This window comes from Neltuma alba, unplaced genomic scaffold (genome assembly GCF_004799145.2).
Source record: "Neltuma alba isolate B1F8T4 unplaced genomic scaffold, ASM479914v2 tig00011340_pilon, whole genome shotgun sequence".
In the NCBI taxonomy this organism is placed as follows: Eukaryota; Viridiplantae; Streptophyta; class Magnoliopsida; order Fabales; family Fabaceae; genus Neltuma; species Neltuma alba.
Genome location: NW_021636042.1, coordinates 392,156 through 415,366, shown reverse-complemented (window position 1 = coordinate 415,366; position 23,211 = coordinate 392,156). Strand labels below are relative to the sequence as shown.

The window sequence follows — 23,211 nt, the reverse complement described above, 5'->3', positions numbered from 1 at the left end:
AGTTTTGTTTCGTAAGAGGTAAAATTGCTTTTTAAGCTAAACCAAAAATTCCTTTGATTTTTTGACCTTAGAAGCATCCCCTTGATAAACTATTAACTATTCTGCGTTTTAAATTTTTTTATTTGGACATCAAACTTTTTTCCTTTTATAATTTTTTAAGAAAAGAATAAATATAAAAGCGTGCTTAAGTTTTTTTTTATTGCCCCATAACAAATACGTAAGATATATACATATATATTTTTCTAATTATAATTTTATTTGTAAAGAAAGTACATGAGAGATAATATTATGAAGAGATAATAAGTTACATATATTTGATATATTTGATGGGAGTAAAAGTAAAAAAAAAAACTAGTTTAAAATTTTAGACAAAAAAAATTTATCTCTTATATTTAGGGATATTATGGTAAGAGAGATTGTTTATTATAAAAAAGAAGCTTAATATTATATATATATTTATATATATATCATAACAGACAAATGATTCCATAGGAGAGTATTAAGTTTTTGTTTCATTACCCCCATATATTTCTTAATGAAAAAACTTCACAAAATTATTATTTCAAGTAATTAATCAACTCCACATATCTCTTAATTTTCGCTCAGAGACTGATCTCATGAAGTATGATGAGGGCGCTCTGGCAAGGCACCGACGACCAGCCACCCCTTATGTGTATACTCCAATTTAGTAAATAGCATCTTCCGTTTGTTATGAATTAATCCATGTGTGTGTATATACACACACACACGGAGAAGATGAACAAAATGTTAAATAAAATTATGAATAAAATTAGAAATTTTTTAAAAATAAATAAAATTAAACTACTAAATTTTGCCATGATAACTTAAAATAATGATAAAAATATTTTATATAATTATTTTGTATAATATGATATTTGAATCGTTCAAATTACAATCTTAAGTTTTGAGTTGAAAAGTGGATAGAAATAAAAGGGAAGGAAAGTGGAGAGACCCTTTTTCCATATATACACATAAATACGTACATAAATATATATTGATTATTTAATCTTTACACAATGTTATAACTTAAAAAATTTAGAGAATAATAAATTATATATAATTATGTAACACCTATTTTTTAAAAATGTACAAATTGATTATATATTTATTAAATTAATTATAACAATATTCATATTTTAATACATTTTCACATGTAATTGTATATTAATGATTAGAACATAAATTTTCAAATTATATAAAATTAAATGCTCAAATTTTATAATAATTGATATTTGCTCTTCCAAATATTTTATTTTTTTCCAGCTCATACAATCAAGTAGTCAAGTACCATGTTTTCAGGAGTGAGTTAATAATATAAATACTCCTCCGATCCTTAATATAAGACCCATTTAACTAATTTGATTAGATTAAGAAAGTTAGGTAAGTTAGTTAATTATAAGAAAAGTGACACATTTTTTCTAAAACACCATAATCATCTTTTTTAATACCCCTCTCCCTCTTCTACTTGATTATAATTGAGAGAGTATCTATAGGGGTAATTTAGAGAAAATTGATAAATATGAGAAATGGATCTTATATTTAGGACTAAAATCAATTCAAGAATTGGGTCTTATATTAAGGACCGGAGGAGTAGAAAACAAAATATTTTGATAAACTTTTTAAATACATTAATAAAAGAAATACGATAATTCATGCATATTAATATTATTAAGGGAAACTACTTGCCGTACGTACAGGGCAGAGTGGAAGGGTAGCTTCTTCGATTTTTGAAGATCAATGAAGTGCTTCTCATCATTATCATCAAGCTTATTGTTAATTATTACGTTTCAAGAGGACATTGATCACCACCATCGCTATCCGTTCTGAACAAGAACACTTGCGCCGAGTTCTATGTTCGTAAGCTAACTGCAAAATGCCTCGCCAACCACTTATTCTGAAACCATTAACGAATTGGCTGTTGCACATGAATGTGTTTTTTAACAACAATTCATGCACATTCCTCTTTCGATCGCCATCCCCTCTCTACCTCATTTCGATCCTTCCTCCAACGACAAGCGAACCCAATTCTTTTTCCTCGGAACAAAGCAGTGATGTGGTTATTAATGGCATCCTTAAACCCCTACCATTAGTTCTCTGCTTTCCTTTTCCTTTTCCTTCGCTTGCCTGGGAAATAACATGGAGAAATCCCAACTTGGTTTTGGGGTTTCTTTCGGAATTCATCGTCTTGTTTTGGTGCTATCTGTGGCAATTTCGGCTTTGTCTCAAAATGATTCAGAGGTGATGAATATTCTTAAGAAGGCGATCAATGCCCCACCTAGTCTCAGATGGACAGACGCTGACGTTTGCAAATGGCGACGAGTGAATTGCAACGCTGGAAAAAGTGTCATTTCCATCCAGATTGGGAACTTGAATTTGCAAGGTTTGCTTCCAAAAGAACTCGAGAATCTCTCAGAGTTGCAGCAATTTGAATGCCCACAAAACAATCTGACGGGTCAATTTCCATATCTATCCAAGACACTACACAGACTTGTGATCCCAGATAACAAGTTCAGTTCCATCCCCAGAGACTTCTTTAAAGAAATGACAATGTTACAAGAAGTAAGAATTGGAAAGAACCCATTTTCGCCATGGTCTATCCCAGACAGTCTTAAGGATTGCGTAGCACTCCAGACATTCATTGCAACAAATGCAAATTTGGTTGGAACAATCCCAGATTTTTTGGGTACTATGGCAGGTTTAATTTCTTTAGTCTTGAATTCTAATAGTCTTGAAGGTGGGCTGCCCGTGAGTTTTGCGAATAGTTCAATTGAGGAGCTTTTGTTGAACACACAAAATGGTAACTATAAACTCAATGGCACAATTAAGGTGCTACAAAACATGACATCCTTAAAGAAAGTTTGGCTACATGGTAATTCATTTACAGGTCCAATACCAGACTTGTCAAACCTTGGTCAGTTGTTTGATGTGAGTGTAAGGGACAACCAACTGGCATGTGCAGTCCCATCATCTCTCATGGCTCTTCCAAGATTGCAGGTTGTGAATTTGACTAACAATTTCCTTCAAGGCCCCATTCCAACATTTAAATCGAGTGTGGTTGTTGATGTGTCTGGGATTAATCGGTTTTGCACAAACATCACAAATCAGCCATGTAGTTCCCTTGTGAATGCTTTGCTCTCTGTTGTTGAACCCTTGGGATGTCCAGTGAAATTGGCTGATAATTGGAAGGGCAATGATCCCTGTAATGGTAGCTGGACAGGAATAGTGTGCTCTGGGGGGAACATTTCAATTGTTAATTTTCAAGATATGGGTTTATCAGGCACGATTTCTCCAACTTTTGCCTCACTTACTTCTGTAACAAAATTGCTTCTTGCCAATAATTCACTTATGGGCCCTATACCAAATGAGCTCACTACCATGCCCAATCTACGAGAGCTAGATGTTTCAAATAACAATTTAGAAGGTTATGTGCCATCTTTTCCTAAAAAAGTCATGATTATTAGGAAAGATGGGAATCCTAATCTTGGAAAACCTCTTAAATCACCTAGCTCAAGTTCTAGGGGCAATGGTACTAAGAAAATGGACCAGCTTTCTACATTCATTGCGGGCATTGCCGTTGGTTTAATGATTTTACTTATTATATTGGTCATAGTTTCTTACGTGATTGTTAAAAAACGTAATTATTTTGGCAAGTTTAGAGGTCTGATAACGAAGTTAATACGTCCTCGTGATGGTGAAGTTGGAAAAGGCATGAAGATTTATGTTGAAGGTGCTGGTGCTCCTAGTCAAGCTGATGTTCAAGGTATGGTAATTCCAATTCAAGTTTTGAAAGAAGTCACTAACAATTTTAGTAATGCAAACATACTTGGAAAGGGTGGATTTGGCACTGTGTACAAAGGTGAACTACATGATGGATCAAAGATTGCAGTGAAAAGAATGGAATCAGGATTGTTGCTGGAGAAGGGACTAAGTGAATTCCGAGCTGAAATTGCAGTGCTTACGCAAGCTCGTCACAAACATTTGGTGGCACTTCTGGGATACTGCTTGGATGGAAATGAGAAGCTTCTTGTATATGAATACATGCCCCAAGGAGCACTGAGTAAGCATTTGTTTAGGTGGAAAGAGAATGGGTTGGAACCTCTGGATTGGACAAGAAGACTAAACATTGCCTTGGATGTAGCTAGAGGCGTTGAGTATCTTCATGCCTTAGCTCAACAAAGTTTTATTCATAGGGATCTTAAGCCATCCAACATTCTTCTGGGGGACGATATGGGAGCTAAAGTATCAGACTTTGGATTAGTCCGGCTTGCTCCTGAAGGAAGAAATTCAGTTGAAACAAGGCTGGCCGGAACTTTCGGATATCTTGCACCTGAGTATGCAGGTTAGTTGGCTTTTAGATTCTGTTAAAATTGTGCTATCTTTCTGTCTTCCATATATTAATTTTACCTTGAAATGTCTTTAGCTCTACACATTATACATAGATTATACAAGCCACGCCATTGTATATAATTATACAGAATTATAGACAAGGCACTAAAATGGTATGATTCGCTCATGCAGCAACTGGGCGGGTTACTACAAAGGTTGATGTGTACAGTTTTGGAGTAGTTCTGATGGAGATGATAACGGGGAGGAGAGTGCTTGATGATAGCCTGCCAGAGGAAGACTTCCACTTGGTTATGTGGTTCCGACGAATGATGCAGAACAATGACTCGTTTCGAAGGGTCATTGATCCTATCATTGATGCTGATGATGAAGCAACCATGTGCAGCATTAGGACTGTCTCAGAGCTGGCTGGCCATTGCTGTGCCAGTGAGCCTCATCAACGTCCAGACATGGGCTATATAGTGAACTTACTCTCGCCTCTTGTCCAGGCAGCATGGAAGCCCATGGAGTCAAGTTCTTCTGATGATGGCAAGTATGGCATTGATTTTGACATGAGTTTGCCCCAAGCACTTAGCAAATGGCAATCTTTGGAAGGAAAAAGCTGTTCAATGGTGAAAGGATCTTCTTCGCAATCATTTGTCACAAAATAATGTTACAAATTCAAGCTTAGAATTATATTCTTTCCCTCGCTAAACAGAGAATGATGGGCCTCAATATTAGTTGAGCTCGGTTTAATTCTTCCTTTCTCTCTCTTTACTATATACAGTGCTGCAATAAAGGACCCGGGTCCAATTAATATCAGACGATCTTCTCAATTTCATTTCTGTAACTTTGAAAGAAAGAAGGAAAAGAATGAACGGATGAGAAGTGAAGTGACATGTTCTGTAAGTACGCATTGCACTTGTGTATTACTACACTCAAAGAAATTTGGAGGATCCGAGGTGGTTTATTTACCCTTACCTTTAAAGTTGAAATTAATTATGCATAGATAAGGGGGGAATATAATATCGGGCTCACACAAACCTGCTCACTCATATAATAAGGCAAGATTTCACACGAGTGTCACTTATTGTTGATATATGTCTTTTATTTTTCAAACTTGACAAAATTATTCCAACTAATCAATTAAACAATAATACTCCAACTCACGAAGCCTTTTGCACCAATGACCACCAGTTCCTCCATATTTGGCAGATTCCTATTTAATACCGTGCATTATGATCATGAATTAATCACTGTTCATACAAAAAAATCTATAAATTGAAATTTTTTTTCCCTCAGAATTGATTTCTAATCAAATACAATATGTATATATCTCCACCCATTCACACCTCTGTTTTCTGGAAAAAAGAAAAAGAAAATTCTATTCATGTTACATAAGGTATATATATATGTATCGTCATCACGAGCTAGCTACTGTGTTTTTGCATAGTAACATAACATGTCCAAATTTGGCTGAGAAAAAGGGTTATTATTATTACCCACTGCAGGTTGATACAATTGCCTCTTCCATGAGTCACCTGCATCGTCCTCTCCTTGCCCCTTATACGCCCCAACAAAATTATTATGGTTATTGAATCCATTTTTAGAACCCCGGAAGCCAAAATCAGTCTGATCATGAGAAAAGCTAATAGAAGATTCCAACAATGCCTCCCAGCTATCATCCTCCTTTTTACCATCATCTTCGAGATCAATCAATGGCTTCTCCTCTTTATCACCAAGCTTATTATTATGATGTTTCCTGAATGCAACATCACCACGTCTTCTCGCAACGGGCTTTTCTGACTCCACCGACGATGACAACGGAGAGCTCGGCGTAGCCGGTGATAACGGTGACCATGATGGCGTCTCGGTTAGCTCCCACATGCCTTGGAGAAGAGATTCCAGAGCTTGAATTTGTATTAGTGGGATTCTATCAACCAAAGGGTACTCATAGAAACCGCAAAATCCTTTAGCTTTACACCAATCATAGAATTGGGAAAGTTGGCTTGTTTGTACAGAAGCTTTCTTGTATATAGCGAAAGCAGCTATGCAATTCTTGTAAGGCATTTGAAGAAGATTATCCAAAACCACTGCGATTTCTCTTCTGAACTGTGTGTAGCAAACGAAGCTATCTCGAATTATCTGTGTCATCGCCGATCGAACGATGGAACTTTTTGTTAATTTCTCCATGGGAACACAACCCATCACTCTGTCCATGATGCTTTGAAGCTGCGGTAACATCTCAAGCATGTCACCAATATCTGTCATCTTCGCTTCGAATTTCTCAGTCCCATGATTACTCTCTCCTTCTTCTTCTTGACCTTCACCTTCTTGTTCTTCATAGAATAATTTCTTGCCTTCCAAGAAAACACAATCTAGGGCTTCATCAATCAGTAGAGCGTAGGATCTAATGAAAACAGTGTACTCGGCAGACCTACACGAAGACGAATTGTCTCGAAAATGACAAGGGTAAAGAGAAAGCAAACCGTTAGAACATGACCAGAGGATTTCAGGCCGGGAGGGGCTGTCGGCCGGGACCGACCGGATCAAGCGGTGGAGGAGGAGAAGGCACTTGAGCGCGACGCGCCAGCTACGGGTGGCGCCAAAGCGGCGAGTGAAGCTGACGGAGAAGGAGTGGAAGGAAGAAGGAGAGAAGGAAAAGATTTTCAAGAGCACATGTACGTATTTGTCACGAAGAGGCAAGTCATCTGGTGGCGTTGCTTTGATGAGGATGAGATTGATATCGGAATACCCCGACGCTGAAGCGATCTTCGCGTAGCTGACGGAACTGTGCTCTTTCAGAGCACTGCGTACTTGCCGGAGCTTCCTCAGCATGTTGTCTCTCTCTTCCCCCCTTCTCTCTCTAGTCTCTCCCAAGAATGAGGGAGCTAGGGAAAGATGAAGAGGATGGTAGCTGGTGATGACCAAGTATGACGCTTAAATATTTGAATAAAGCAATAATACTCATTTTCAAATTTTACAATAAATATGTGTGATGATGGGTAGAAAAAAATTAGTTAAATTAATTATTTATAATAAATATTTATTAATTTTTTAAAATACTCATTTTATCATTATGCTCATTAAGAAACTAAATACCCCTTTGTATGTAATTAATAGAGCTAATTTTTTAAAAAAAATACAAATTTAAAGAGCAAAATGAATTAAAATTTACATTTAGAACTAATAGAAACTCCTTAATTAGTTACGACATTTATGATATGAAGGAATATATTTTTATCTTTGGGTGTATTATGTTTATTTAGTATATTATTGAAAATGGGGGGCCTCGAATGTGACGACTTTAATGACTGGGGGTGGTGTTTGTTTGGTTATCAGCCTCGTCGTGGCTACGACTACAAGAAAATGCTTCGGTAATAATGAGGAGGTAGCTGAAGTGGACTAGGAATATAAAAGATACTATCTCGAATCTTTAATATAATATCTTGTTTGATTTTTATTTTGGTCATAAATATAAAATCTCAATCCACTTTGTCTCTCATATTTATACATTTTTAAAAAAAATAATCCTTTTAACAATGATAGTTCTAGATAACAAACTTAATTAGCAATGATATTTTAGGAAAAACAACACCTATTTATTACAAATAACTAACTTAACTAAATTCTTTAATCTCTACAAATGAATTAATTGAGTCTTATAATTAAGATAGGAGGTAGTAAAACAAATCACATTTTGAAAAGATTCTCAGCTTCTTAACAAAGTTTTCTAGTATTGTCGCTTTAGCGCATAAATATTATCGAAGCCATGTCTTTGGATCCGACTCATGATTAGTCTTTTTGGAAGTATACAATACCCCAAATACGACTTGGCCAATCAATTCAATTTTGGGCTCACAAGGGACACGTTAATATGCGTCAAAAGTCCAACTTTTACTCCCAAAAACAACCACGCGGAGTTAAGATAAGGATTGGTGACTCACATGACAAATAAAGATCGAATCTTTATTATGAGAAGTATTTATATTCTCTTTAATAGTATTTTGGAAAAATTGTGCTTGGTAAAGATCTGACAGTATTTTGCAAAAATTATCTTTAATGGGAGAATACTTATGGTTGGCAAAGAAAAATCTCCAAAAACAAGATTGACACTCGCAACTAACAAAGTTTGATCTAAGCAACAGGAATTAGACATAGCAGAATGAGTTAGTTTCTCATAATATAGCAAACTAAAGTTTAAATCCTCACTGAAAAAAATAAATAATTACATATCGTAACTAATAGTGACTCGAATAGAATTACCTCCAGTAGAAAAAAATACTTGTGCCTAGGGGAAAAAAGAAGAAGCACAAAGGTTGGTCTCTAATTAAGCTTATTTTCTTTTATGTTTTCATGACTTAAATAAGGTTTTTAGCAAGATATTTGCACTTAACTACATAATTTTTGAACAAGTTGTTGAATCATTGAGTTATTGCATGAATTTGTGGTTGAAAAGGTGTTTTTGTTATTAAAAATTGCGTTTACTCTTTGTTTTTATTCTTTGGAGCTACGATACTTCTTGGGCTTTATTAGTATTGTAGGTACTTTAAAGAAAGTGGACAAAAGGTGCAAATACCCAAACAAAGGACCACTTGGGCTCAGAAATTTGGACTTCGGGGGTTCAGTTTGGTGGAAAGAGCTAGTTTATCATAATATGACGTATCAAGATTTAAATTCTCACTGAGAGTAGAGCCGGGAATCAGGGCCGGCCCTTCAAGGCTGGCGGGCTTAAAAGGACCGGCCCTTCAGGGCTGGCGGGCTTAAAAGGGCCGGCCCTCCAGGGCTGAAATTTTAAAAATACCCCAATTTGCTAAGCCCGGCCCTTAAGCTACAGGACCAGGGCCGGCCCACGGGCTTTTGGCCCGTTTAAGAAAAAATACTATTTTTTATATTTATCATATTTTTTTATAAAAATATAAAAATAAACCAATGAAATTATTAATAAAAGACATAAATATGAAAAAATTAAGTCACAAATATAAAATATTATCATATATAAATATTCATCAATATCTAAGAACATCTAAAACATTCATTAACAAATAATAACATCTAAAAGTTTTATCTATAATGCAATTGTGTAATAAATAAACATTATCATTAATCTTTTGAAACTTCATCATCACTATAATTAATTATTTTTCTTCATAAGTATGCTTTTCTTTCGTAACAAAAATATCAAGTTTTTCTTCTTTATAAGAATTTTATTTTTACATTTTGCAATATAACTATTATTTTACTTTAATGTGAGAAACATTGTTGTTAAAACTCATGAATTTCTAATTTAAATTATAGAATCACAAGTTATATAAGTATAAAAATATTCTATTATCAAATATATATATATATAGTTTAAAAATATCGATGCATATAATATAAATCAAATCATTATTAAAATCCAAATTAACCCATTTTTTAAAAATTTAATTGGATAAATTATTGTCTAAAACTAAATTTAATTTTAAAATGATAATAATAACTAAATATTTGAAATATTATTAACAATGTAAAAATTAATAACATTAATATTATATAAAAAATTTTAAAAATAAAAAAATTATAAAAGGGCTTAAAAGGGCCGGCCCGCGGCCCTCCAGGGCCGACCCTTTTAAGCCCTCGGCCCTCCAGGGCTTATTTCTCATTTTAAGAGAAAAATATCAAGCCCGGTCCTCATAATTTCAGGGCCTAAAAGGGCCGACCCGATGGGCTCGGCTCGTTTTCCCGGCTCTAACTGAGAGAGATGTCTATATTTAGCTCCCAACAGTATTTTAAATAGAATTACCTATAATAAAAAAACATCTATGCATAACAAGAAATTTTTGGGAGAAAAAAAAATTATTGAGATTCATCTTACACATGTTATAAACATTTAAATATGATAAATATTTTAACTTGCCTAGTTGATGCAAGAAAGAAAGAAAGATAAATGTGATAATTAAGCATGTAGGTAACCAAGCCCTTGTAAGGGCATTAAATTAATGCTGTTGAGTTTGGCACTAGCGACTTACACAAGTTAGTGCTTTCATGCGTTCACACAATAGCAGAACGGGAATGTTTAGATAAAACCAAATTATGATTTAGAGAATAACTTATAAAAAAAAATTATTTTTGAGAATAGATTTTAAAAAAATAGATTTTGTGAAAAAAATAGATTTTGATAAAATGAAAATGTTTGGATAGTTGTTATCAGAAATACTTTTTATATATACAAATTACTAAAAAGGACATAAGTTAATATGATAATTACATAAAAGATAGATTTTATAATATATTTTTATTTGAACTTAGATTTTATAATATATTTTTATTTGAACTAATAAATTTTTTAATAATATATTTTTTACCAACATAATAAAAAATATATAAAAAATGCAATTAATAAATAATTGATATGTGTATATGTATTTATAAAATATAAAATTAAATATGTTTTCCAAAAAAATGATTTTTTTTTGTCAACAGAAAAATATTATTTTGCCTTAAAGATTTTAAACATGAAATCCCATAATATTTTTTTACAACTAGTTTTTTTTTTAACAACATACTACCATTGATCTTTAATATAATAGCTATTTTGATATTCAATTTGGCTCTAAATATAAAATCCCAATTCATTTTATTTTTCATATTTATTTATTTTTTTAAAAGTAGTCTTTGTAGTAGTTACACAAGTTAAATATTTTATCAAATAGTACTTCTAGCTAATATATATTATTAGAAAAGAGTATTTTAGGGAAGACAAAACTTATTTATTACAAATAATTAATTCCAAGGGAATACTCTATTCAACTTTATTTTGTTGCTATAGCTTATGTATATATAAGAAGTATTTCTTTACTTTTCTGTTCCTTTTACTTTTCTTTCTTTTCTTTTCTTTCTTCTTCTTCTTCTTCTTTCTTTCCTTTTTTTTCTAAAACTGAAATATAAGTAAAATTCCCAATTAAGACCCATGAAGATCAGCAAATCATAATTGTTGAGATGGAATTTTTGTTCAAAACAATTGAAATGATAAACGAAATGAAGGAAGTGCAAGCTCAAAAATAGTTAACTAGCTCTTATATTAAGAACTAAAAGTAGTATTATAATGTAAAAAAAAAGGACCACATTTTCAAAAAGTAACATTTTTTTTTGTTTTTTATGAAATCATGGTTTAGGTAGGTCAAACCATGATTTTGGAGCCATACCATGAAATATATATTATATGTAATTATCATTTAAACTTATGTCCTTTTTAATAATTTCTACATATCAAAAAGCACTTCTGACAATAATTATCCAAACACTCTCACTTTATCAGAATCACTTTTCCAGAAAATCTATTCTCTCCAGAATCTATTCTCCAGAAGCTATTCTGCAAACCATGGTTTTGCCTCATCCAAACACCCCCCAAATACCCCTAAATTAAACTAGCTTTTGCACTCTGTGTGATGTATGATAATATTAAAAATTAACAGAAGTCAAATATGACATGAATATGAACCCAATAAATTTATAACTAGATAATAGTAATTAACTATTAATTAAATGCTTGCAGTATTATGACTGATGGTTGTTATAGAAGCTGATTCATTATTATGCAATAAAATATTGGCAACCATATATATGATAAAGTTTAACAATTAGGTTTATAACTATCTCGCTCTGTTTTTTTTTTTTTTTATATTGGCACTTTTTATAAGGAATTAACTACTTTCTGTTCGAAAATCACAACTCCTATTAAATGTGTTGAAGACTAAATTTATTACTTGTGTGAGTGTGTGTGTGTGTGGAGTGAGAGGCTCAATGGCCACTAGACTACGTAGTGGTGGGGAGAGATTTTTTTTTTTTTCCTAATTAACAATTGAGGGCATTTCGATAAGTGCATTTTAAAATTTACTTCCAAATAAAAGATAAAAATTCGGAGTATTTTGGTGATTTAAAGATTTTTATAATTTGACTTCTGGTGTGGGATCGAAGGATAAGTTCCCGGTGTTTTTATTTTCAAGATATCAGATCATTTCAATTTTTTTCATACCTAATGGTAAATTACTTGCATCGGGTCATGTTTTTGTGATTGGCCATATTATTTTGTACCCTACGACAGCTTACCTGCATTTTATCATTTATCTTGTTCATTTTTAGTTCTGGATCAAAAGATGAAAATGACATGACTTCGTAAATACTACTTCCGGTCCTAATTATAAGATCTAGTTGATTAATTTAAAAATATTAAGAAAATAAATTAAATTAGTTGTTTATAATAAATAAGTGTTGTCTTTCCTAAAATATCCTTACTAATCAAGTGTATTGGCTAGAACTGTCATTATTAGAAGGATTTCTTTGGAAAAAAAACATAAATATGAGAGAAAAAGTGGATTAGGGTCTTATATTTAGGACCAAAATAAAATTAAACGAAGTCATATACTACCTCCGGTCCTTAATATAAGACTCTGTTTGACTTTTATTTTGGTCTTAAATATAAGACCCTAATCCATTTTGTCTTTCATATTTATATATTTTTTTTTCAAAGTAGCCCTTCTAATAATGATAGTTCTAGTCAATACACTTGATTAGCAAGGATATTTTAGGAAAGACAACACCTATTTAGGATAAATAACTAACTCAACTTACTTTCTTAATCTTCTCAAATTAGTCAACTGGCTCTTATAATTAGGACCGGAGGTAATATTAAGGACCAGAGGCAGTATTTTTTTTTTTGGGCCAACATTGGTAAATATTTATCCTAAGTGATACAGATAAAGATATTGATATGGTATTGAATTAGCAATTCCAAGTCCACCACATAAGTTTTTATTAACTCAGAATTCAAATATATTTCACTTGTAGATGATAATACGGGCAATGACTAGGATATAGATTTAAATGATCAAATATTAGGACATGTTTATTTACTGCAATTCGAAAATTACATGTTATGCAATTATATATGTCTACATTTATTAAGAGAGCATTTTAAAAGTATTTTTATATACATCCAGACAAAACAATTGTCATGTAGTTATTTTGTACATTGTACAATGGTTTTAGCTAATGAAGTGTTTACATTTCATTGGCAATGGCAGAGCATTCGGTCAAACTGTTTGTGGGGTTAATAACGCTAGGGTTTTAGATTGAGAAGACTGCTACGAGTGTTTGGGTTTTAGGCATCTTCGGTTTCTCAGCTTACAGCGAGGGATTTGAGGGTCAAGCGCTGCTTCTTCCAGGTCTGATTTGTTCTGCTCTGATTCTGCGAACAATGGCGGCCATTGCTCCCCCAATTCCCGGTACTGTGACTGAAGCTACACCCAACAAGGAGGTGGAAGAGAAAGTGGATTACTTGAACCTTCCATGTCCAATTCCCTACGAGGAAATCCACCGTGAAGCTCTCAGTCAGTCTTTTTTACTCTTCAATTTTATTGTTGTTCTTATTTGCTGATTATTATGTTAAACATTGTTGATGAAATTGGTTATTTGCCATTTTGTATGCGTTTCGTCACGGGATGACGAAGAAAGCTTAGTTCAGATATGTTTTCTGTTGATGAAACCCTTTTCTGAATCCTTGTTGCAGTGTCATTGAAACCTGAACTTTTTGAGGGAATGCGCTTTGATTTCACCAAGGGGCTCAATCAGAAATTCGCCCTCAGTCACAGGTAAGCATTTCGTTTCAGTTTTGTGTTTCTTGAATTACGCGTGTTTACTTATTTAGTTAATTAATGTTGTTTTCTAATCAGTGTGTTTATGGGACCTACTGAGATTCCTTCTCAGTCCACGGAGACCATTAAAATCCCTACTGCTCACTATGAATTTGGTGCAAACTTCCTCGATCCTAAGGTAAGTTACCCTTGATTAAAATTGGCTCGTGGTCATTTCTGTTCACAACGTGATCTCATCGAATGTCTGTAGCTGATGCTCTTTGGAAGACTGCTTACTGATGGGAGGCTAAACGCGAGAGTAAAGTGTGATTTGACGGAAAATCTCACATTGAAGGCAAATGCTCAGGTATAATTATGGAAAATCATGTGGTATCGAATTTCTCTACAGTTTTGCATCCTCAAAGTTGTGCTAACACTCTGATGTACTGTGTAATAACCCCTTCTGCTTTACTTGGCATATTCGTCTGTACAGCTTACGAATGAGCCACATATGTCTCATGGAATGTTCAACTTCGATTATAAGGTAAATTATTCATGCCATGCTTTTTGGGACCGTGCTTTTTAAGATGAACTCCAACAGCTGTTTTGATTTTTGCAATGCTCCTCTCTTCAAAATCAAATCATCCCCTCCTTTGTTTTACATACTGTATTGGAGAATCTAGATGGTTGCTTTGAAAAACTAATCTGTCCAAGCAGTTGTTGACGCCTTTGGGGTTTTTTTTTCCATGTTATATCATACTTCTTTTGCAGGGTACAGACTATCGGACGCAATTGCAACTTGGGAATGGAGCTCTGTTTGGAGCCAGTTATATTCAGGTGCAGGGTCTTCTTTCAATTTGCAATATAGTTTTAATACTTTTTGTTTTCCTTTTTGGAAATATTTTTGTGTTAGTGCTCTGCTTTCTTAAGACCTATGCCGATCTTAAAACAAATGCATGAGGGCTCCACCAATTTTGATTTCGCTCTTGTTCTTTTTTCAGTTTTAGTAATATATTGTGTATTGCTCTGGGGATTTCTAAACACCTATCTGCTAGCAAAGAAATTGCATAACTAGAAGGGGCAATGATAAATTATTTGGGTGTTTTGATGTGTGGGGCTAATTGATCGGGTTTGGCTACTATTTGGAGTAATTTGGAGTGAAATCTGACATATCATTTGACTGCCTTTGTCTGAAAATGAGTTAACGTTTGAATTGAATTTATGTACTGGTTCCTGTCTGTATTCCCCTTATGTATTTATTTTTTATTGGTGCATATAAGAATGAATCATCTGTATACTTCTGGCAAAAGTAAACGAAAACGAGTGAGAAATTTCTCTTATACCATGGATTAGTCTTCCTAAATATAAGATTCCACTCCATCGTATCCAATATTAAATTTTTCTTTCTCATAATGCCTCTATTGATTGGGGCTTTTTTCATCTCTGTGCTTTAAATTTTAATCATTAAATGAAAGGGGTGCTTATGAAAAAGTGTCACAAATTCTTAACATGTTATTGCAAATAACCAACTTACCAACTTTTCTTGGTCTCTGTGAATTAGCTAAGAGAACCTTATACTTAAGACCGGAGGGAGTGTACTATTTGAATATCAATAATTGACATCTAATCTTTTCTTTTTTAGCTCAGTAATATTTCTTGGATGTCGCTGATAATAAGAAGTTTTTCTCATCATAATATAAGCAATTGAGAATCAGCCTGTGAGTCATGTAAATTTCCTCTTCTCAATGTTTTGTATATTGGAAGTTACAAATTTAATTTGTTTTATTAACTTTAAGCAATTTTATTGGTTTGTGTAAGGTAGGTATTAGTTTCTTATGTTTAAGACCAGAGGGAATAGATTATCATTGCTGTTGTATTATTTTTTCTTCCTTTTAACTGTTCCATGTTGCGTTATCCTTTTTGCTGTCATATTTTAGTCTATTGCCAAGCATTAATGTTGATTGTGGTCAAACCTGATCATTTCTTTCTTGACTTTACTGGATGCATGGCGTGGGACAATAATTGTATAGGTCATTGATTTCTTTTTGCTGAATGCCATGACTGTTTTACAGAGTGTTACGCCCCATTTATCTTTGGGTGGGGAAGTGTTTTGGGCTGGTCAGCATCGGAAGTCTGGTATTGGTTATGCTGCTCGCTACAACACTGATAAAATGGTATGATGGATTAATAGGTGCCTCCATTTAATTACAGTCCACGTGTTCCCTTGTTATACTTTCTCATCTTGCATGTTTCTTTTATGCTTAGTTGTTTATTTATTCATATTTTGGTTGATTATGATGCTTACTTTAACACTGATAAAATGGTAGGATGATTTAGTAATGGTCTTTATTGACATTGTCGGCCACCTATTCTTTGTATTTTCTTATCTTACATATTTCTTGCTTGCTTGTTTGTTGATTTACATTTTGCCATTTTAGTCATTAGACAATTCGCACTCCTATTTGTTACTATTTTAGACATACTCTCCTGCACCAGATCATGCTAAGGTTTCTGTCCTCTAATTTTTCTTGTGAAAAGTAAAGGGATAATGTGCCTAATATGCTAAGAGAATCCTATATGCTTGCTAATATGCATGCAGGTTGCAACAGGGCAAGTTGCTAGTACTGGTTTGGTTGCTTTAAGCTATGTTCAGAAGGTATCTCAGAAGGTGAGTAAATTGTATAATGTTGCAGTATTATATCGTTTTCAATCCAAATTTATTTCTTATATAAAATATATCTTCAGGTTTCTCTTGCATCTGACTTCATGTATAACCACATGTCAAGAGATGTCACTGCCAGCTTTGGTTATGATTACATCCTGAGACAGGTAGCTTCTTGGCTTGTGTGTGTTTGTTCAGTCATCACCTTCACTAGTATAGTTTAACTGCCAGTTTGTGTGAATGAGTTGAGATTATTTACAGATGCGCTTGACTCACTATGCCTGCTGATGGGCTCACAATTTTAGATTATATTAACAATAAAGTTTGTGTCTAAGTGAGCAAATGACAATAGGTCACCTTTTATCTGGATCGCTGTGCCTTGTAAAGATGCCTCTTGCTTAACAAAATTGTGAATGTGCTTGAGTCTTGACTCGTAAGATTCTGTTCTGGCGATTCTCTTTTTGTTTTGTTATGACTGTTATAGTGCCGGCTAAGAGGAAAGATTGATTCCAATGGCTGTGTCTCTGCATTTTTGGAGGAGCGTTTAAACATGGGTCTGAATTTTATTCTTTCTGCAGAGGTGAGGGTACATTGTTTTCTTCCACATGTGCGCGTGTAATTCTAATTTGTTCTTTAAACGTATATTCCTCAAGGACCCCTGTGGGAATCTGCCTTCTGGTCTTTTCTTTTTAATCATAACGTAGTTTCTGTTTTTATTGCAGCTTGATCACAAGAAAAAAGACTACAAATTTGGATTTGGTTTGACAGTTGGAGAATAGATATTTGAAGCTCTGTTTTTTCTCTTCAATGCTGCATCCACCTTAGCGCTCTCTGTTACTTCGTCATCCCTGTAGATTTTCTGTTCTTATAAAAACAAGGCAAAAGGAGGAAAAGTCTTGGAACATTACTCGCTATCAGCAAGTTTCTGTTGAAATTTGTAAGTCATTATTTTTTGTGTGGACCCAGGGCCAGAAAGAAATATGTCCATTTGGGACTCTGGCCTTTCATTCCCTTTAAGGGGCTGTAGAGATATCAGAATAATGGATATTGAGATTCATTTCAAATTCTATACAAGCGTGGAATCACTGTGTGATGAATGCCGTTTACAGATCGGGTTCATAAACGATGCCCCGTTTCTTTCTCCATTGTCAAGCAGTGAGATTTGGGATAACCTTTATGGTCATTATTGTGCTTGTGTCCTAGTTGTGATCAGAAACTCCCGAAACCTTCTTTCTTTGGGATCGGTCATTATCAATTTGATGCCAATTGATAATAAAGCGGCATGAGAAAGCTAAACTTTAGCTAGTTATTGAATAAGAGTCAAATTATTAATATCTAATAGCACACTATTCAATCTGAGATTAGGGATACAATTGTATGCATGGCTTCTCTTTTCACACGCGACTCATGGTTTTGGGAGCAGCTATAGAAATTTCAATGAAACCAATGGTAGATTTTGTTGCATGATTGCTGGTGGGAGAATTTTCCAATGAGATACCAACAATTTATAAGTTATTTTGATGGATAAAAAGGGTAACTGTAGATAGTTCAGGCATTAAACTTACACGCGCGCGCGCGCGCGCACACTTTTTAAATGAAAAGGTAACAGCAAATAATTATCGCTGAATAATATTGTGGGCATAATAGATATTTATGTGCATGGAGGGGAAAAAAATTCATTTTCCTTGCCAATATTTTGAATTCCAGGTAAACGTTAGGGTTTACTGTAGTTGTTATTAATTAAGAAATTAATGTTGTCTGTTATTATTATTTGTTCACCAAAAAAAAGAGTAAAAGAAAAGGGCCAGCTCGTTAAATTTGGTCGTTTAGAAAAAGGTTCAATTACACCAGATTGATGAGCCGGCCCCAACAATACAAAATAAAAGGCAGCTTATGAAAGGAGCCGGATTCGACTTCTCGAGAAAGGCTCCCTCGGGAGATAACCCGGGATGGTCTTTACCGCAATGACAAATGCAGCACCACAAGCTGCCAGATGAAGCAAACCAAAGCAACAGCTCTGCCCGAACATTCTGAGGTTGATGACCAGAAAACCAAACCAAAAAGCAGAACATAACCAATCCTAAGAGGCACGCATTTAATGATACTTTCTCCTCCAACGAAACTTGGACACGCAAGCCATTTGCACGAGTGATGGAAGACGCGTCGAACTCCATGAAAGTGCCTAGCCTTTCACCAAGAAACTCTGCTACCTCGTACGTGTAATCCACACATGAACTTCGGGAAAAAGTGCAGAACCCAGCAAAGTATTAGGAGTCCATTCATATAATGCTCGGGAGAAACCTTGAAAAATCCACGTTCCTTGACTAAAATAGCATCAAGCTCTTGAGGACGACTAAAATATAGAACGAACAGATTCTTAACATTCTGCACCACCCTTATGATACCCTTTGAATGTCAATAATATCGGATTAAAGCTTGAAGTTTCGCTGCATGCAGTTTCCTCACACTAAAGAACGTTGACAATCAGAAAATGATTTCTGCAGAAAGCCAGATAAGTATTATCACAAGCCGGAAGTTTCGTCTAGTAAACCATAAAGAACCACACACGCCTAAGAGAACAAACACCAACCACAAAAGATAGCCAGAAGCAAACCAAGCTAAAGACAAGATGGAAAAGCGAACTAAACTGATTCTGAGATGAAACTGAAATAAATGGGCTGTGACTACAGAGAAAGTCAGCACATGTTTGACCAGAAAATTTGCGGCAAACATATTATCAATCAGTGAAACTCAAACTTCTGAATGGACGAGAAAGATAAACCCAGAGGCCCGCTGCGTCTGACCGTCCGATACATGTCACATACGGTGTAATCCTTCCAATTATACTACAGGGATTGAACTGTGATTCATCAAATTTTGAAGGGTAATAAAAATCGATACACTAAATCAGTCAGAGGTTCAGTCCAAAAAGTATCAGAGCTTCCGGCCGCCCACAACGCCGCCGTCCGCGTTCTTGTCGAATGTATGGCTCCTTTCAGTTCACTTTATAGCTTCGGATAATCGTCTTCAAAGTCTTGCGCTACATCCATGCTTGTTGTTGATTTTGGTCCCTGTCTCGGCGGTGTGAATTGAAGAAGATATTCATGAATATTTGAATACTTAGATATTCATAATTGTATGATAATAATTAGAAAAAAAAATTTAATGTCGTTATAAACTTATCAAAGTTATTTTTTATTTTTTAAATAATGTTAATGTGAAGAAGCCTGTGAATCTGAAGACGATCTCGGGAGTCAGTTACAGCCTGCATGGCACAATAGCTTTCGCCAAACTCGCTGCTTGCTGCGACGTCCCCGAGCCGAGAAAAGGCATCAAGATGATGGAACGTTTCAGGTTGAAGAGACAGGCTCCCATTTCAGAATCCAAAACCGAGCCTGATCCCAAAAATGACGGCGTCGTCGTGCCCGATGATCCCTTCCCTCCCCACCTTAACATTCCCCAGGAACGCGAAGCAACCGCGCGACTTGAACCTTCCAATAGCCACGTCTACACCGAAGATGAAGACCCGTTCATGGGTTTAAAGCTTCGAAGAATGGCCTCCTCTGTCCCAGATTATAGAGGGGACTACATTGACATGTCTTCTCACCCGCTCTTATTGAAGATTTTGCAGAAACAAGGTTAGGTCTAATTAAATGCAATTGCTTATTCCTTGCTTGCGTTTCCGTAATTTGGAAATCATATTTGTAGGTTGCGAAGTTCTGAGTCTTCACGGCTATATTAATCTGTTCATGAGATGTTTGAATATAAAGTTTCTAAATTTATGTGTTCTAGATGCCGTAAATAAACAAGGATTGATGATAATTTTTATACTGAGGTTTAATAAACAGATATCCAAATATTACATGGAAAATTGGAAAAACAATCACCAAAATCACCAAAATCCTTTTAATAACCCTTTCGTCTATTCCATTTGTGCATGGATGCCAATAAAGCAAGTTTATCCTGGACCTGGGCGGCTGCTTCTAGACCATATATATCTTCCGGCCACTGGATGGATTATTTTGTGATTTGAGCATGTGCTTTTAAATGTAAGACTTTGCTTCGAAAAATATACTGGGATCATGACATTTGAGCCCTTCTAAAGAAATTATTAACATTTTGGTCTCTTCAAAAAAATTTATTAACACAGTATATTGTAGTTGTTAGTTTCAAAAGAGTCGTTGTATCAAAGAACCGAGACATCAACAATTCCCTTGCAGTTGACTGAAAAGTCATTCTCCCAAATTTATTTGCCCATGTGAATATCTCTTCATGCTATAGTATAGTGTTTGTGATATTCGTAGTGCTTCTTCATAATCTCACCAGTTGAGTATTGCATTGGTTGAAGTTACGCGATCCTTAAAAACTCTGGGAGTTTGGCTGACTGCAACTGATTGCAAAAGGACAACGTTACAAGTTTTCAACCACGACGAGAAGTTTATTGTTATGGTTTCGGGATGGTGATGCTAATTACTAATCATATGAGCGACCAACTAAAATTATTGTTATGATCTGAGAAATTTAAATTAATAAAGGTTTTGGATTTCATGTGGTCATCATCTACCATTTATTATCATTAATCACTGAATCATGTGAAATAACATATTTAAACTACGATAAGCAATAAGTTTTTGTTTCTGCTTTTGTCTGAGGGAATGAGACAGGGATTGTAGAGGGAGTGATGCACGGCACAAATATAGCAATTTGAAAATATTTGTGTGCTTGAAAGGAATCAAATGAGGGGTTGGACTGGGAGAGAGAAAGATCTGATGTAACAATCCGTGAAATCCTGAATTATATTCTTTTCCATTTCCTTTTAACAGGAGACGAGCAAGTTCTATTTGCAGATAAAGTTTTGAGGTTAACAGGCTCAGGGAAGATGAAACGCCGTATTCTGTTGATTACTGAGTTTGCCATTTACATTGTTGACCCAGAGTCCGATGCGCTTAGAAGAAGGATTACCCTTGCAGCTGTTGAGAAAATGTATCTCAGTGCGCTGAGTGATAACTTTTTTGCAATAATAATTCCAACAGAGTATGATCTACTCATGGTTAGTACGCGAAAGACAGAAATTGTGACTGTGTTAGTTAAAGCTACCAAGAAGGCTTCTAATCATGAACTCAAATTGGGTTTCTCCAATTGGTAATGAAACTCGTACATGTTACTTTTATGACACCTGTTGTTTGCAAACAATAATGATTTGTCTCTTTAATGTTCTGGTCATGTTAAAGTGATTTGTTTTATTATCTCTGTTGGATGCTTCGAGGAAGTAATAAGAGTATATTTGAGTTGTGCGTGCCTCTTTTTAACATGAACATGTTTAGAATATTGTGAAAAATTATTGCAAGGATGGAATTTTTTGTCTTTTAATGTCCCAGAAATCTACGTTTACTTCCATGAGGAGCCATTAGGGTTGGAGAGAGATCTATTGTCAACCATTCAAGTATACAACAATAACAGAACCTTATTCCACTAGGTAGAGTTGGCTATATCGATCAAACAATACCATTAAACCTTATCAAAGCAAATTTTTGGATAGGTTGTTAATTGAAAGATTTTACTCCATAACTTCACTGAGTTTTTTTTTTTGGGGACATTTTTCTATCCTTTTTTAGAGAACTCCATACTGTTTGTTTAGCCCTCTTTACTAGCACATCCAAAGACCTCCTCAAACCATCTCAAACGATTTTCTACCATTTTCCTTTCAACATAAACTGTTCTAAGTATGTAGTTTTGAAGTATATATGGAAAGCAGTAGCCATAGCAATGGTCCAATTGGCTTGTTACTATTCAGTCGTATGTTGAAGAATCTTGTGGAAGTGCTTGGTCTGATCTAATCTACAGAATGCTAAAAATTTATTGTTGTACAAGCATGCTAGAACAGCTCATTGACTTTATTCTTCCATTTGTAAGTTTTGTACTCGCTGTTTGTGACTTAACTACATTTGAACATGAAAATGTCAACAGGATTTTTCTTATTTTCTTCCAATCTTTATTCTGTGTGACTGCACTTTCTGATATCCCCTTGACGGGGTTTTTGCCCTACTACTGCATATAAGTTATGCCTTACTACAACTCAAGGTTTTGCCCCTGCATATTTCTTTAAATTCTCAAGCACTTTGATTCCTGTAATTATTACTGTATAACTAGTACTTTAACAATCAAATTATCAAAATCTGTGCTGTAATTTCCGAGTGGTTTTTTTTACCAAGTTTAATAAACTGTTTTATGCTGACTTTGTATGCATTTTAGTGACTCAAGTCCTATTCAGCGAAGTTGTTTGCATTCATGTTTTCTTGAAGCTTTCCTGAGCTTTAATGCATCACTAAAGCATGTTTTAAATTGCTTTGTAGTTTTGAATACCATGCAGCAGCTGACCTGCCAAAGGAAATCCAATTTGAAGAAGTTGAAGGTAAGTGACTAACTATTTCTTCTCCTTTATTCCTTGCCTATTTTCTCTGGAACAGGGATTTACTCTTCATTGAACTTCTGAAGATTCTCTATTTCTGTTTTAAAACTTTCAGGGGGTGTTAAAACAATAATTTCAAGGAGGGAGTAAATCCTGCTTATCAAAATTTGTTCTAAGATTTA

The 23,211-nt window shown here is 34.6% G+C and overlaps 4 protein-coding genes across 4 annotated transcripts; 3 read left to right on the top strand and 1 right to left on the bottom strand.

Moving 5' to 3' along the window:
- Positions 1-2,256: 2,256 nt before the first annotated feature.
- On the top strand, positions 2,257-5,015 carry LOC114712232 (receptor protein kinase TMK1-like). Its single transcript, XM_028896711.1, has 2 exons — positions 2,257-4,360; positions 4,540-5,015. The coding sequence occupies exons 1-2, from the start codon at positions 2,263-2,265 to the stop codon at positions 5,013-5,015; spliced, it is 2,574 nt and encodes an 857-aa protein (XP_028752544.1). The 5' UTR covers positions 2,257-2,262.
- Positions 5,016-5,510: 495 nt separating this feature from the next.
- On the bottom strand, positions 5,511-7,207 carry LOC114712231 (probable clathrin assembly protein At4g32285). Its single transcript, XM_028896710.1, has 2 exons — positions 5,847-7,207; positions 5,511-5,563 (listed from the first exon to the last, which is right to left on the bottom strand). Exons 1-2 carry the CDS (start codon positions 7,180-7,182, stop codon positions 5,511-5,513), a joined length of 1,389 nt encoding a protein of 462 aa, XP_028752543.1. The 5' UTR covers positions 7,183-7,207.
- Positions 7,208-13,459: 6,252 nt separating this feature from the next.
- On the top strand, positions 13,460-17,717 carry LOC114712215 (mitochondrial import receptor subunit TOM40-1). The gene is made up of 11 exons (XM_028896697.1): positions 13,460-13,715; positions 13,895-13,976; positions 14,058-14,157; positions 14,230-14,325; positions 14,452-14,502; positions 14,730-14,795; positions 16,031-16,132; positions 16,558-16,626; positions 16,704-16,787; positions 17,105-17,200; positions 17,343-17,717. The coding sequence occupies exons 1-11, from the start codon at positions 13,583-13,585 to the stop codon at positions 17,397-17,399; spliced, it is 936 nt and encodes a 311-aa protein (XP_028752530.1). The 5' UTR covers positions 13,460-13,582; the 3' UTR covers positions 17,400-17,717.
- Positions 17,661-23,179, top strand: LOC114712230 (uncharacterized). Its single transcript, XM_028896709.1, has 5 exons — positions 17,661-17,864; positions 19,844-20,258; positions 21,444-21,762; positions 22,974-23,032; positions 23,145-23,179. The coding sequence occupies exons 1-5, from the start codon at positions 17,661-17,663 to the stop codon at positions 23,177-23,179; spliced, it is 1,032 nt and encodes a 343-aa protein (XP_028752542.1).
- Positions 23,180-23,211: the final 32 nt, after the last annotated feature.

What these genes read in the sequence shown, in the direction of transcription:
- LOC114712232 (XM_028896711.1), top strand. Translation starts at nt 2,263, where the DNA reads ATGAATATTCTTAAGAAGGCGATCAATGCCCCACCTAGTCTCAGATGG. An exon ending in TCTTGCACCTGAGTATGCAG is followed by an intron (nt 4,361 to 4,539) that starts GTTAGTTGGCTT and finishes TCGCTCATGCAG; the next exon opens with CAACTGGGCGGGTTACTACA.
- LOC114712231 (XM_028896710.1), bottom strand. Translation starts at nt 7,182, where the DNA reads ATGCTGAGGAAGCTCCGGCAAGTACGCAGTGCTCTGAAAGAGCACAGT. An exon ending in ATTGTATCAACCTGCAGTGG is followed by an intron (nt 5,564 to 5,846) that starts GTAATAATAATA and finishes GGTATTAAATAG; the next exon opens with GAATCTGCCAAATATGGAGG.
- LOC114712215 (XM_028896697.1), top strand. Translation starts at nt 13,583, where the DNA reads ATGGCGGCCATTGCTCCCCCAATTCCCGGTACTGTGACTGAAGCTACA. An exon ending in AAATTCGCCCTCAGTCACAG is followed by an intron (nt 13,977 to 14,057) that starts GTAAGCATTTCG and finishes TTTTCTAATCAG; the next exon opens with TGTGTTTATGGGACCTACTG. An exon ending in ATGATTACATCCTGAGACAG is followed by an intron (nt 16,788 to 17,104) that starts GTAGCTTCTTGG and finishes TGACTGTTATAG; the next exon opens with TGCCGGCTAAGAGGAAAGAT.
- LOC114712230 (XM_028896709.1), top strand. Translation starts at nt 17,661, where the DNA reads ATGGATATTGAGATTCATTTCAAATTCTATACAAGCGTGGAATCACTG. An exon ending in ACCTTCTTTCTTTGGGATCG is followed by an intron (nt 17,865 to 19,843) that starts GTCATTATCAAT and finishes GTTAATGTGAAG; the next exon opens with AAGCCTGTGAATCTGAAGAC. An exon ending in GAAGATTTTGCAGAAACAAG is followed by an intron (nt 20,259 to 21,443) that starts GTTAGGTCTAAT and finishes TCCTTTTAACAG; the next exon opens with GAGACGAGCAAGTTCTATTT.